This window comes from Chenopodium album, chromosome 20, assembly GCF_948465745.1.
Source record: "Chenopodium album chromosome 20, dcCheAlbu1.1, whole genome shotgun sequence".
In the NCBI taxonomy this organism is placed as follows: domain Eukaryota; kingdom Viridiplantae; phylum Streptophyta; class Magnoliopsida; order Caryophyllales; family Amaranthaceae; genus Chenopodium; species Chenopodium album.
Window position 1 is genome coordinate 12,964,773 of NC_137853.1, and position 12,535 is coordinate 12,977,307.

The 12,535-nt window shown below is 34.4% G+C and overlaps 3 protein-coding genes across 3 annotated transcripts; all 3 read left to right on the forward strand.

Annotated features, from left to right (window-relative positions):
• Positions 1–2,970: 2,970 nt before the first annotated feature.
• LOC145599052 (uncharacterized) lies at positions 2,971–4,218 on the forward strand. Its single transcript, XM_081655465.1, has 2 exons — positions 2,971–3,167; positions 3,557–4,218. The coding sequence occupies exons 1-2, from the start codon at positions 3,053–3,055 to the stop codon at positions 4,102–4,104; spliced, it is 663 nt and encodes a 220-aa protein (XP_081511591.1). The 5' UTR covers positions 2,971–3,052; the 3' UTR covers positions 4,105–4,218.
• Positions 4,219–8,627: 4,409 nt separating this feature from the next.
• LOC145599345 (uncharacterized) lies at positions 8,628–9,684 on the forward strand. The gene is made up of 2 exons (XM_081655741.1): positions 8,628–8,799; positions 8,955–9,684. The coding sequence occupies exons 1-2, from the start codon at positions 8,694–8,696 to the stop codon at positions 9,515–9,517; spliced, it is 669 nt and encodes a 222-aa protein (XP_081511867.1). The 5' UTR covers positions 8,628–8,693; the 3' UTR covers positions 9,518–9,684.
• A 1,655-nt stretch (positions 9,685–11,339) lies between these two features.
• LOC145599305 (uncharacterized) lies at positions 11,340–12,325 on the forward strand. The gene is made up of 2 exons (XM_081655703.1): positions 11,340–11,513; positions 11,630–12,325. The coding sequence occupies exons 1-2, from the start codon at positions 11,399–11,401 to the stop codon at positions 12,160–12,162; spliced, it is 648 nt and encodes a 215-aa protein (XP_081511829.1). The 5' UTR covers positions 11,340–11,398; the 3' UTR covers positions 12,163–12,325.
• Positions 12,326–12,535: the final 210 nt, after the last annotated feature.

A 12,535-nucleotide genomic window follows, 5' to 3' on the forward strand; every position in this document is an offset into this window, starting at 1 on the left:
TTAGCTATTTTCATGCATAAAAGCTCTTACTTTTAATTAGGGTTCTAAAATCAATTAAGAATCAACTTTCGTTGTAAACCTAATCACATTCAATAATACTATTTCTAGTTAATTACTGATAATAAAACCAACTCTAACAAAGAGGAATTATAAATTAATTCAATTGAGAATTGGGAATCAAATAACACATCAATCCATACTAGGGTTCAACCTAACCCTAGATTATGAAACTACTCACACATGATGATAGAAATAACAAGACAAATAATTAAAGAAAACATAATAACAAATCAACAATTGAAAATTAAAGAGATTAAAGATGAAAGAGAAATACTTGAAATTGACTTGAGATGAATACTTCAATGGAATTCTATGTGTTCTCTCACAAAACAACGTAGAATAGAAAAATCTATATTAAAAATAAGATGTTTTAAAATAGGGTTAAAATCCCTATTTATACTATCCTAAAAATAAACGTTAAATAAATAAAATAAAAATATCTTCTGCGTACACGTACACGGCTGTGTGCTGATGGGTACACGACCTTGTAGCTAGCGTACACTTGATCTCAGATTTCATCATATGCGTGCACGGTCGTGTAGCTAAGGGGTATATGATCATGTAGGCGGACTTCATACGAAGATGACATCACACGACCGTGTAGCTCATGATACACGGCCATGTAGCAAACAATCGTACTTGGAAACTATCGCATGACTGTGTAGTCAGAGGTACATGACCATGTAGTATGTCATCATCTTCACTCTAACATACGACTTCTTATGACTTTCAAATCATCTTATGAAGTTCACCAATCCATCTCAGAATGTCATAGCGTATTCATCATCACTCCAAATGTTCTACTTCATCCTGAAATCACAACATAACAACCAAACAACTAGAATAGAAGAAATCGAGTCCAACTTGAATAAAACATACGGAAACACAAACTATATGTTGAAATTATATAGTTTACGCATTCCAAATAGCCCAAAAATAATGGTATAATATCGACTTATCACGATGCGAGCGATATAACTGGCCCTTTGAGAAGAATTATTACGGGATGTTTTTTATGCCCTATACCTATAGACAATCACTACAAGAAGAGATCCTATTTTCGATGGCTTAAATCCATCGGAAATTGCTCAAAATGTTGTTTGGATCGGAGGTGAGTAGAATTTGTAAAGATGGAATCGAAAATTTAATATCCATAGTCTCACTTATTAGACTTGTATTTGGATAATCTATATATTAAAGCAAACAAATAAAGGGGAAAAAAACAACTTAAGCTAGTACTCCCTCCGTTTCAATTTGTTAGTCCCAGATACTATTCTGGGCATTCCAAAAGATCTACCCATATTGAATGTATTCCACTTTTAACTTAGTTTTTATTTCCTACTTTATACATATTAAATTCTGATTGGTTAAATTAATTGATAGTTAATTGATGACATGACTCTAAGTAAAGAGATTATTCCCTTGAATTATGCAATTATGGTTGATGGTTTCCTAAAATAAAATCAAAAAAATTTAAATAAGGCAAAACTATTTATGAATTGTTTTTGACTTTAATGCTAGATTCCAAATATTCTTCTTTTCTTATTTTTATGTGATTGATTCCATATGAGACTAACATATTGAAACGGAGGGAGTATATTCTTTGATTATATTTGATTTAGAAGGAAATAAAGCCCCAAACCAAAAAATTATCAAAAACATTGTAAAATAGACAAAAGACCCCTAAATTTAGTCTTTCAATGATTGAGAGTGATGTTTGTATGTGTAGCACATTAGCACCATGTTCTTCAAGCATTCAAATTGTTCCAATTAATTTCTCGGGAGATAATGCGATATTTTTTAATAAAAAAATTATTTTTAAAATGAATCTCCCTGTTTATTTAATTGGATAATATTTAAAATTCTAATTAAAATTACAAACCCTAATTTTTGCCCCAAAATAATTACTTGGATTTAAAATAAAAAAAAAAAAAAAAAAAAAAAAACTTTAGATGAAAATCAAAAGCTTAAGCTTGAAATTTACCTCAGATCGAACTAAATACCTTATAAACATCAAGGTTTGCGGCAATTAAGTGACGAAACACTGCCTCAACAATTACGATCAAACAACGATTATGGATAAAGAAATATCGCAGTGGCAAAGCTACGATGGTAGCAAAGGTAGAGTTGTGATGGTTGGTGGTTCAGGAGAGGATGAGAATTGTTGAAGAGAGTACGTGAGAGAGGAGAATTTGTTGGGTTGAGGAGAAAGTAGGAGAAGACAATAAGTGAGAGAGGAGACAGAATTTGAAATGACAACATTTTGGGTTGAATTTAAAATTCTATAAGATTGACTAATTTTTTTAAAAGGCATGAAATTGGACCGTACCAATTCTAAATCCAAATTCTTGGGCTAGCCAAACATTACATTATGCCCAATTCTAGCATTTTAAATGAAACGCCCTTATCCAAACAAGTCATTAGGAAATTCAAGAGACAGTTATAAGACTTTTGAAATCAAAAGGGGGTAAATATGTCAAAGAACATTTTTAGGGGTATATATCTCCATGCACTATTCATAAGAGTTTTCTTAAACTGTTTATAAGGTAGGGATTAATACTTAATACCAATGTCATTACAAAAAGTTTTCTTTTTTCTCTTTCTTATCTTTCTTATCCAAGTGAAATACCATATACCACCAATGAGACTTTAGGAAGAAAGATCAAAGAATCTTTTATAATTTAAAAGATATTAAAACTTACTGATTAATTAAGTACACAAAACTGAAATCAAATTACAAAGATAAGTATTTATTTATGCCTTATCTTCACAACAGGAACTTTTACATAACATAGGCATAGACATAAAGCAACTTACAACTCAAGAAAGCAAAGAAGAATAATTTATAAATAGGATATCTCAAATTAAAGAACTAAAGATGCCCTTCATATCAACACCTGTATAAATAAAGAAGAGGGCTTTCCCTTGATTTGCAAACAACCATCCTACACTTAATAGATATTGAATAAGCTAAGATAACTTGAGAAAATAAATGGCAATCAAAACCAAGACCTCAACCCCTGCATCACCTTCTTACGTCGATTTCGAACCTGCTTGTGATTTGGTGAAAGAGGAAGGACTTGAAACTTTGATCATCCATCTTCCTGGTATTGTCATACCTTTCTAATATTTGCATTGCTACTTTTTTTTCTTTTTTTTTTTGTTTTATTTATTATCTAGCTTTTGAATTGTTCGCATGTGTATTAATATACTCTCTTTGTCGGTTTGTTCCATAATAAAATCTCTTTGTCCCATAATAAAAAAAAAAAATTATTATTCTCGCATGTGTATTAATATACTCTCTTTGTCCCATAATAAAAATAATAATAATGAAATAAAATAAAATAAAATAAAATAAAATAAAGTTATTATTCTCGCATGTGTATTAATTTACTAATTTAATGATAATTTGCATACTCAAAGAAAAAAGAAATTTAATTTATCTAATTAATATTTTTTTTTTTTAATTGGTATGAATTTGCATGAATATATACAGACTTTAAGAAAGAACAATTGAGGGTGCAAGTTAACAAAGATGGAGTCCTCAAAATAAATGGAGAAAGACCAACAAATGGAAATGGAACAAAGAAGAGCCGTTTTGTAAACGAAACTAAAGTTCCAGAGGGCTGTGATGTAAACGAGATTCGAGCCAAGTTTGTTAACGGCCGCCTAAATATCACAATGCCAAAGAAAGTAGTTACTACACCACCAGCTCCTCAAGTCATCCAAGATCAAAAGCCGAAGGCTGAGGTTACTAATGACTATCAAAAGCCGAAAGCTGAGGCCGCCTCGATTACCAAGGATCAAACACCAAAGGGTATAACTACAAGTACTAAAGATGGTAAAATGGCCGAGACAAGTAGTGGTTATGATAAGCCAAAAGGTGAGAATGGAAGCATCAAACAAAAGCTACAAGGAAGAAGTAATAAGGTGGCCTTAGGTTTTGGAATCGCGGTTGTGTCAATGGTAGCAATTGGAGCTATTGTGGCTTCTAAATTTGGGTCTGATGGCAGTTCTTCTCCTTCTTTGTTTAGTAAGGAGTAAGGTTTAATGCAAACTGACTAATCCTAATTCTTCTATATAAACTGTATATAATGTTAACTAAGTGTACATAAAGATTTATAGCTTGAATAAAGGATACTGGATAAATTGATGAAATTTCTATAATTTTAATATTCTATGTGCTCAAGTATTTTAGATCCAAAGGATTGGACATGGTTGTGCAATTATATTTATACTATGGCTCTTTCAAGTACACTTTTGCAACATGGTTGATTGTTAGGTGTCAAAACTCAAAACCGACTCAATCGACTTTAAAGGAAAAAAGAAAAAATTTGAACTGTAACCGACCTGATTTGACTCAAGAAATTTAGAACCCTAAACTCGATCTGTAACCAACCTAATTCAACTCAAATTTGTATTTGGTCCAATTTGAACTTAGCCCGACACCAATTTGACCCGACGTGAACCTAACCTAGCACCGTCTTAACCCAGCTTGAATTCAAACCGACACCGGCTTAACCGTACTTGAACTCAATTCGATCTGAAATCAACTCGACAAATATGAGATTCAATATGATCTATTTTGACCCAACTTGATATTAACCCGCGCAACCTGATCATTTTAACCCGACAGGAATTCTAACCAAACATAATTTTTAAACCCAACCTATTATTGACCATCCTTTTTTACTTAAGCATAATTACTTCAATTCATGTAGTTGTTTGTTTAAATAATCATTACGAAAATTCTATTTTTAACAAGAAAATACAAGTTTATTTATCAAGGAGTATATATGTAAATTACATCTAATGTGATTGGTTAACTGTTGTTTTCTCTCTCCTCCTTCAACCTTTTGTTGTTTTCTCTCTCCTTCTTCAACTTTCAAATTTAATAGTGGAAAGTACACCTTTTCACTTACGATCAGTGCTGTCAAATTTCAAACCGAAATCGTTTAACTGCCCAAAACCGGCCGACCCAAATGAGAACCGAACCGATTAAAAACCGATTTTTTTGAAACCGAAAACCGACCCGAACCGTATTTCAGTAAACCCGAAACCGAATCAACCCGAATAATGTTAAACCGTATAAGAACCGAACCCGTTAACAAACCGAACCAAATATAAACCGAACTGAAAGAAAACGAATCGAAAAAGAACCGAACCATATCTAACCCGAAACCGGTTCCAACCCGAAACCGTTTAAACTGGCAAAAAAACCGTTTACACCGAACTGTTAGCAAACTGCTACCCGTTTGCACCGAACCATTTAAAAATCGAACTTATTGTAAACCGAACTGGTTATAAATCGAACCGTTTATGAACCAAACCGCTTCTAAATCGAACCGTTTACAAACTTTTTTATATAATTAAATGGATTTTTTTTTGACGGGAATATAATTAAATCGAACCGTTTACAAACTTTTTTTTTTGACGGGAATATAACTAGTAAGATCAATATGACTAAACTTGAAACAGAACATAAAATGTATTTATAAAATCAATGAGAATTTGTTTATAATATGATACCTAAATATGAAATGATTCGCGACTTTATATAAAACTTGTGAACGCAAAAGGTTAGCAAGTACTATCAAATTTCAAAGCAAAACCATTTAACTGCCCGAATTCAAACAACTCGATAAACAATTTATTTTTTGAAACCGAAAACCGACCCGAACCGTAATTTAGTAAACTTGAAATGGAATCGATATGAATAACGTCAAAGTGGTTAAACCATCGAAGAACCGAACCAGTTATAAACTGAACCGAAAAAGAACCGAACCAGTTAAAAGCTGAACCGAAAAAGAACCGAACCAGTTATAAACTGAACCAAAAAAGAACCGAACTGTTTCTAACCCGAAACCGTTTCCAACCCAAAACTGTTTGAACCAGGATAAAAACCGTTTACACCGCACCGTTAACAAACCCAATCGGTCTGCACCGAACCGTTAACTACCCGGACTGTTTACAACCCGAACCGAATTAAAAGCGCTTAAGAATAAACCGAAACCGAATCGAACCGATAACTATTTAAACCGAACCAAAACCGACCCTTGAGACAATTAAACCGATTCCAAACCGACCCGATTAAATACCGAACTGATTTCAAACCGAACCGAAACCGAACTGTCAAACCGTTTTGACAGTGCTACTTACAATATCAAGTCAAAATCAATGGAGAAAGAAAAACTTATTTTCACTTTGTTATTCAGGTTTTTGCGGCCAAGTCGCCGGAAATGGTAGTGCTAAGTCGAATTCATTGGAGGGAGGAAAACTCACCTACCCTTTAGAGTTAACCATGCCACTAATTTCTCCTACTTTATCAGGATTTTTATTTAATTTTGCCTTTTACCGGCAAAAATAGAGTTGAACTGACTTGACAGAGAAGATGAAAGTAGGTAGAGATTGGAGGAAGAAGATTAAGGAAGGTGCTGGGAAGAAAAAATATGAACAAGAGGAAGAAGATGAATATGAAGAAGAAGGTGAATAGGAGTTAACGGTAAAAGTTTGGAAAAATTGTCAAAAATAATACAACCTTTGAGCGGTCCGCCAAAAACAAGTCAACCTTTCGATTATTTCTGAATAATACAACCTTTTAAGGGTATTCGCTTTAAACAAGTTATGACCGGTTAGTGACCTAATTAACTGGTTAAATAAGACACATATCATAATCTTATTGGTTTGATAATTTAAATTGATTTTTAAATATTTATTTAATGTTTTTAATTTAAGATAAAGATTATTAATTATTAATTTATTTTTTTAAAAAAAAAAAAATCACCGACCTCCTCCTCCACCAGGCACCTCCTCCACCAGCCATCCCCTTCCCCGGCTAACTGCCCACCCAGCAACCGGCGCCGGCCGAACCCAGATCCGCCCTCCCCCGGCGCTGGCGCCAACCCCCCATCCCGCACCTCGCTCCCTTCTCTATTCCCCACAAAACAACCATCACCGAAACCTTCCTTCCCTCAAAAACAATCTAAAACCCATCCCCCACCCCCGAAAAAGCTTGAGCGAAACCCTAGGGAGGTTGGGTTTGAGTTTTTCGAGGGTGGGGGATGGGTTTTAGGTGGTTTTGTGGGGGAGAGAAGGTTCCGATGATGGTGGACTGGTGGTTTTGAAGGGAAAGAGAGAAGAGAGAGAAAGGGATAGCAACGTGCGGGATGGAGAAGGGGTCGTCGCCGGCGCCGGGGGAGGGGCCGGCGCTGGAGTTCTGGGCTGGCAGCTCACCGGGGAATAGGAAGGGGGTGGCTGTGGTGGTGGAGGTGGTTTTTTTTTTTAAGATTTTAATTATTTGTATTATTAATTACCATAGTTAAAGTTTTTATTTGTAATGAAACTTTTAATTAAGAGTTAATTAACCGGTTCTTAAGGTTGTGGGTGAAATGACTCGTTTAAAGCGGATACCCTCAAAAGGTTGTATTATTCAAAAATAATCTAAAGGTTAACTTGTTTTTGGCGGACCGCTCAAAGGTTGTATTATTTTTGACAATTTTTCCTAAAAGTTTTGTCCAACTTGTCACAATGTCCTACAAATTGTAAAAATGTTTTTTTTTTTCATAAAAAAACACATATTATTTCAATGCAACCTATATACTAAAATATCATTTGATAAACATAAGTTTTTTTATTTTTTTATCTACGCTATAAACTAGGACTTGCTTATTTCTTTTAACATAACTCGACCATTTTTGTGCTATCATCTATCAGTTTGTCGTTATTTCATTACTTATCGCCTCACTTATATAGATATAATAGGCCGTCATCAATGATTCGACTTCGATTTGGCTTAAAGATACACTGATATAAGAACTAATTTAATGAGAAAACCAATTAATGTTTATGACACGATATGAAAAATGACACATGAATGAACTGATAATGACCAAATAACAAGATTATAACTAACAATTACTTTGGTTTAAAAAAGACCTTATTTGAATATTAAATTTGTCTATCCAATCTAAATTCAGCTAAATTTGAAAAGAACCTAAATTGGAATGGACCAAATATAGATTCAACCTTAGCTTATCCTAATAAAACTAAACCGAAATCAGCCCAACCACAAAGTCATTCGACCCGTAATTAACTCAGTCAACACCCATATTGAACCCAGTCGAATTAAGCCAAACCGAATATAATAGACTTGAGCTGATATTAACTTGACCTTGACCTAGTTTTGAACCTACATATAATTATAACAAAAGTGCAATGGAACTTAAAAGGAAGATAACAAATTTTACAAAAAAGCTTTTTGGGCCCTAACCGGAACCTGTGTACCTAATAGCTAGGACATAAGTACTTAATTAATTATTTTCAGATTAGATGAAAATGTGTTTTTAGTGTTTTACTTATATTTCTATAACAAGGCAACATGCTACTTGCTACATAATACAACATAGGCAAATTCATACAGCAACTTTAAAGTCAAGAAAGCAAAGAGGTATAATCATTCTGCAGGAAATCCTAATCTAAAAATATAAACTTAATAAGATGCCTTTCATATCATCACCTATATAAACAACATTATGGCATTCTTCCTTGAATATCCACACAATATATCATCCTTCTTTCAACATTTGTAACATACATTGTAGTAACATATAGTATAAGCTAACTTGACACAAAGAATGGCGGCGAACAAATCCAAGACTACACCTTCTTACGTCGAATATAACCCTGCTTTCGAATGGCAGAAAGAGGAAGGTCTTGACACTTTGATCATCCATCTTCCAGGTATAGTCAAAATTATCTACTTCTTTGTTCTGCTTTTATATTTTGTTTCGAAAACACAAACATTGCATAACAAAGGTGACAAGTTTGTTTTTTTATTTGAATGGAATCAATTTAGCAAGAGCATAGATACTCATTTCTTTTATATGTGCATATAGACTTCAAGAAAAACCAACTCAGGGTGCAAGTTAGTAAAGATGGAGTCCTCAAAATAAGCGGCGAAAGACCATTAACCAAAGATGGAACAAAGAAGAGTCGTTTTCTCAAGGAAGAAAAATTACCAGAAGGTTGTGATATGAATGATGTTCGAGCCAAGTTCACTGATGGAAGCCTTCACATTACGATGCCTAAGAAAGTTTCACCTAAAACTCCTCAAGGCACCAAGCAGCAGCCTGCATCAAGACTGACAGCTCCTCCTCAACCAGAGGTTACTGATAAAAAGCCGAAAGCTGAGGCAGCCACGGTATCAGATGATCAGAAGGCAAAGAGTACTAGTACAGAGCATGGTGCAATGGCCGGGACAAGTACTTATGCACAGCCAAAGGCTGATCAAATGTTTGAGCATGGAATAATGCAAAGGCTGCAAAGAAGTAAGAAGTTTGCTTTGGGATTCGGAATTGCAGCAGTGACAATGATAGCAATCGGGGCTTTCGTGGCTTCTAAATATGGGTCTAATAGCATCTCTTCTCCATCCTTTATGGATGATGCAGGACTTATCTAAACTCGAACTGCTGTATATTAATCTCTTTTATATTGGGTTGGGAGGATTCACATATGAGCTTGGACAAATGTATAGATGATAGATTTCCACTTTTCCAGGCATGAATAAATGTAAACTTTGGTACATAAATTGATGAAAATTCTAAGGATTTGTGTTCCTTTCAGTAACATTTTAGATCCAAATTGTTAAACTGCTTTTGCATTTCCTATTGTTTATGCTAGTCTATAGTAACGAGTAACGACAAATTCAAGATTCATACATGATACATTGTTTCAACGATAGGAAATGCAAATAAGACTTATGTCCAAGCTCATATATCATTCAATAAGTCTCCAAATAACTCGAAGCACCCTCAAGATAAAAAGCAATTCACGGTTACAAATTATGCATGATCCCCCTAGAACAGATCTCGTTAGCCATGTATTTTATATTTTTAGAATGATGTAAGTGTTGGGAAAAAAATAAAAAACAGAACCACCTTCAGAGGCTTGTTGATTAGAGGAACAACTTTTAGTAGATATTTTAGCAGTTCTTTCATGAAAAATTCTATGTTCAACTAAATAAGACAGTAGAATCTTCACAAGAGTGTAACTGATTGATAATAGAAGAAATAGATTAGTAGGCTACCATTTGTCTTGAAGATACGTGCTATATCGCTTAGTTAATCTCATTAGATTGAATTTAGATACAATTACTAATTTGTATCAACTGGTATTGGCGATTGGAACAACGGTGTGCATCTCAGCTTATATGGCACTGTGCTGTCTGAGGATCAGCTTAACTATTGTCCTGTCTTTCCAAGAACAACCATGCTCAACGAACTTGGCACTACCCGTTCAATTATCAATAACTAGACTAGCTAAGATCCGCCAAGAGTATAGTTGTGTTACTTCGGTTGGGATTAAAATAAAATGTTCGTGTTAGATAATATATTAATATGTAACACGAACAGGTATTGGAGCAATTCTTGCCATAAGTTACTTTGGTGATTGGTAAAATAGGTAATTTTAAATACTAGTAGTTAATCAAAGCATCTAATGCAACAAATGGTCAAACAAGCTAATACAATCAGTTATATTAACCAGCTACCAACTAATTACCAAACAAGGCCAAACTGTTCACGTTTATGAGATTAAACCAAAGATGGATCGACCAAAATCGTTATCCTAATGACATCAACAATCATCCAAAATCCTAGAAGTTATCCCAAGAATGTTAAAAGTCACCTCCAATGAGCAATGGATATACCTTCTTTACTATAGAGAGCTTGGGTTAGAGCTTAGAATTGAAGTAGCAGTATTAGTCACATTGCTAAACTCTTAAAGATTTAAGTCAAACAGAGTAGATTCTTAGTAATACACATGAGAACTCTATGAGGTAATTTGAGTTTACAAAATCATTAGTCACATATATTAAAGTTTGAAAAAGCTATCTGATTCCCCTAAATTAACAATAGTATTGTGTAGTAATTAATTATCATAATCTGATTAAGTATATGTTTAATGCATAACCTTTTTAACCAATTATAAAATCAGAAGCAACCGCGGTCCATGGGTTTGCAACAGGAAACGTGTGATTAACAAGAAAATTCTATATGCAAAGAAATCTAGAAAGTTAGTATGCAAAAGGAATATAGTATGCCTTTGCAGAAGAAAGTCAGCTTATTTCAGCAAAAGATATAAAGCAACTTAAAACTCAAGAAAGCAAACAAGAATAATTCCTTTCAGGGGAAATCTTAACAGAAGACTAAAGAGATGCTCTTTTAAACCATACCTATATAAGGGGTTCGGGGCGTTTTTCAATCAGCATATCCTCACAATTAGCTATATCTTCACAACTCGTTCTTGTTGCATACACGAAAGCTACAAACAACCAAAGCCAATGGCAAGCAAAACCAAGACTGCGACTATTGCATCGCCAACTTACATTGATTTTGAACCTTACTGTGAATGGAAGAAAGAGGAAGGTGTTGAAACTTTAGACTTCCATCTTCCTGGTATGTCTTTATTCTCACTAGTAGCTTCTTTTTTGGTAATTTCTTCTCCTTTTTTTGTATGAATGTTAACATACTAATATGACTTGAATCTTTTCATTATATCTCTAATTGCATAGATTTCAAGAAAGATCAACTAAGGGTTCAAGTCAATAATCTTGGAGTTCTCAAAGTAAGCGGAGAGAAGCCGGCAACTGCAGATGGAACCAAAAGAAACCGTTTTGTCAAGGAAACAAGGGTACCACAAGGCTGCGACATAAATGACATTCGAGCAAAGTTCAGTGGCGGCCACCTTCATGTTACCATGCCGAAAAAAGTCTCCCCCCAGACTGAGCAGCAGCAGATGAAGCCAGAAACATCTTCAGGTGCTCCAAAACCAGAGGTTACTCAAAAGCCGACATCAGAAGCCCAAGCTGCAGAAAAGCCAAAGGCTCCAAAATCGGAGAATGGTAAAGCAGGAGCAAGCACTAGTTATGATCAGGCAAAGGGTGATAACATGTTTGGGCTTGGAAGCTCCGTGGGAAGATTGCAAGTGCATAAGAAGGTGAACGTGGGTTTAGGAGTTGCAGTAGCAGCAGTCGTCGCAATTGGAGTTTATGTAGCTTTTAAATATGGATCTAGCTCTTCTCCTCCTTCAAACATTGAGGACTAAGGACAGACATAACCTCATATAACTTGATTTACACCCTATGTGTTTGTGTATCGCCTTTAAGGCTTTAACAAAAGGTATCCTAGAACAATCCAGTGTACAGATATTATAATGCATGACAAAGATGCTTCAAGGATCGAATAATATTATTTTTCATCAAAGTTTCCTTTTTTTTATCATAATAATTCTAGGAAGGAAGTGCAGGGATGAATATACTTGTTTAAAAGTCAGTGATTCCAAGTAATAAGGGTATGATGCTCAACGTGGCAAGGATTAGACTTAATGAGCTACGATTGACTAACATGCTAGATGTAATAACAGAAAACAAAGGATTTCTAATTCCACGAGCAACCATTACTCCAACTATTGGATGTTA

Bases quoted from the DNA above. Each gene is read 5' to 3' on its own strand.
- LOC145599305 (XM_081655703.1), top strand. From the start codon at position 11,399: ATGGCAAGCAAAACCAAGACTGCGACTATTGCATCGCCAACTTACATT. The intron at 11,514-11,629 runs GTATGTCTTTAT...CTAATTGCATAG, and splicing joins TTTAGACTTCCATCTTCCTG to ATTTCAAGAAAGATCAACTA.
- LOC145599345 (XM_081655741.1), top strand. From the start codon at position 8,694: ATGGCGGCGAACAAATCCAAGACTACACCTTCTTACGTCGAATATAAC. The intron at 8,800-8,954 runs GTATAGTCAAAA...ATGTGCATATAG, and splicing joins TTTGATCATCCATCTTCCAG to ACTTCAAGAAAAACCAACTC.
- LOC145599052 (XM_081655465.1), top strand. From the start codon at position 3,053: ATGGCAATCAAAACCAAGACCTCAACCCCTGCATCACCTTCTTACGTC. The intron at 3,168-3,556 runs GTATTGTCATAC...GAATATATACAG, and splicing joins TTTGATCATCCATCTTCCTG to ACTTTAAGAAAGAACAATTG.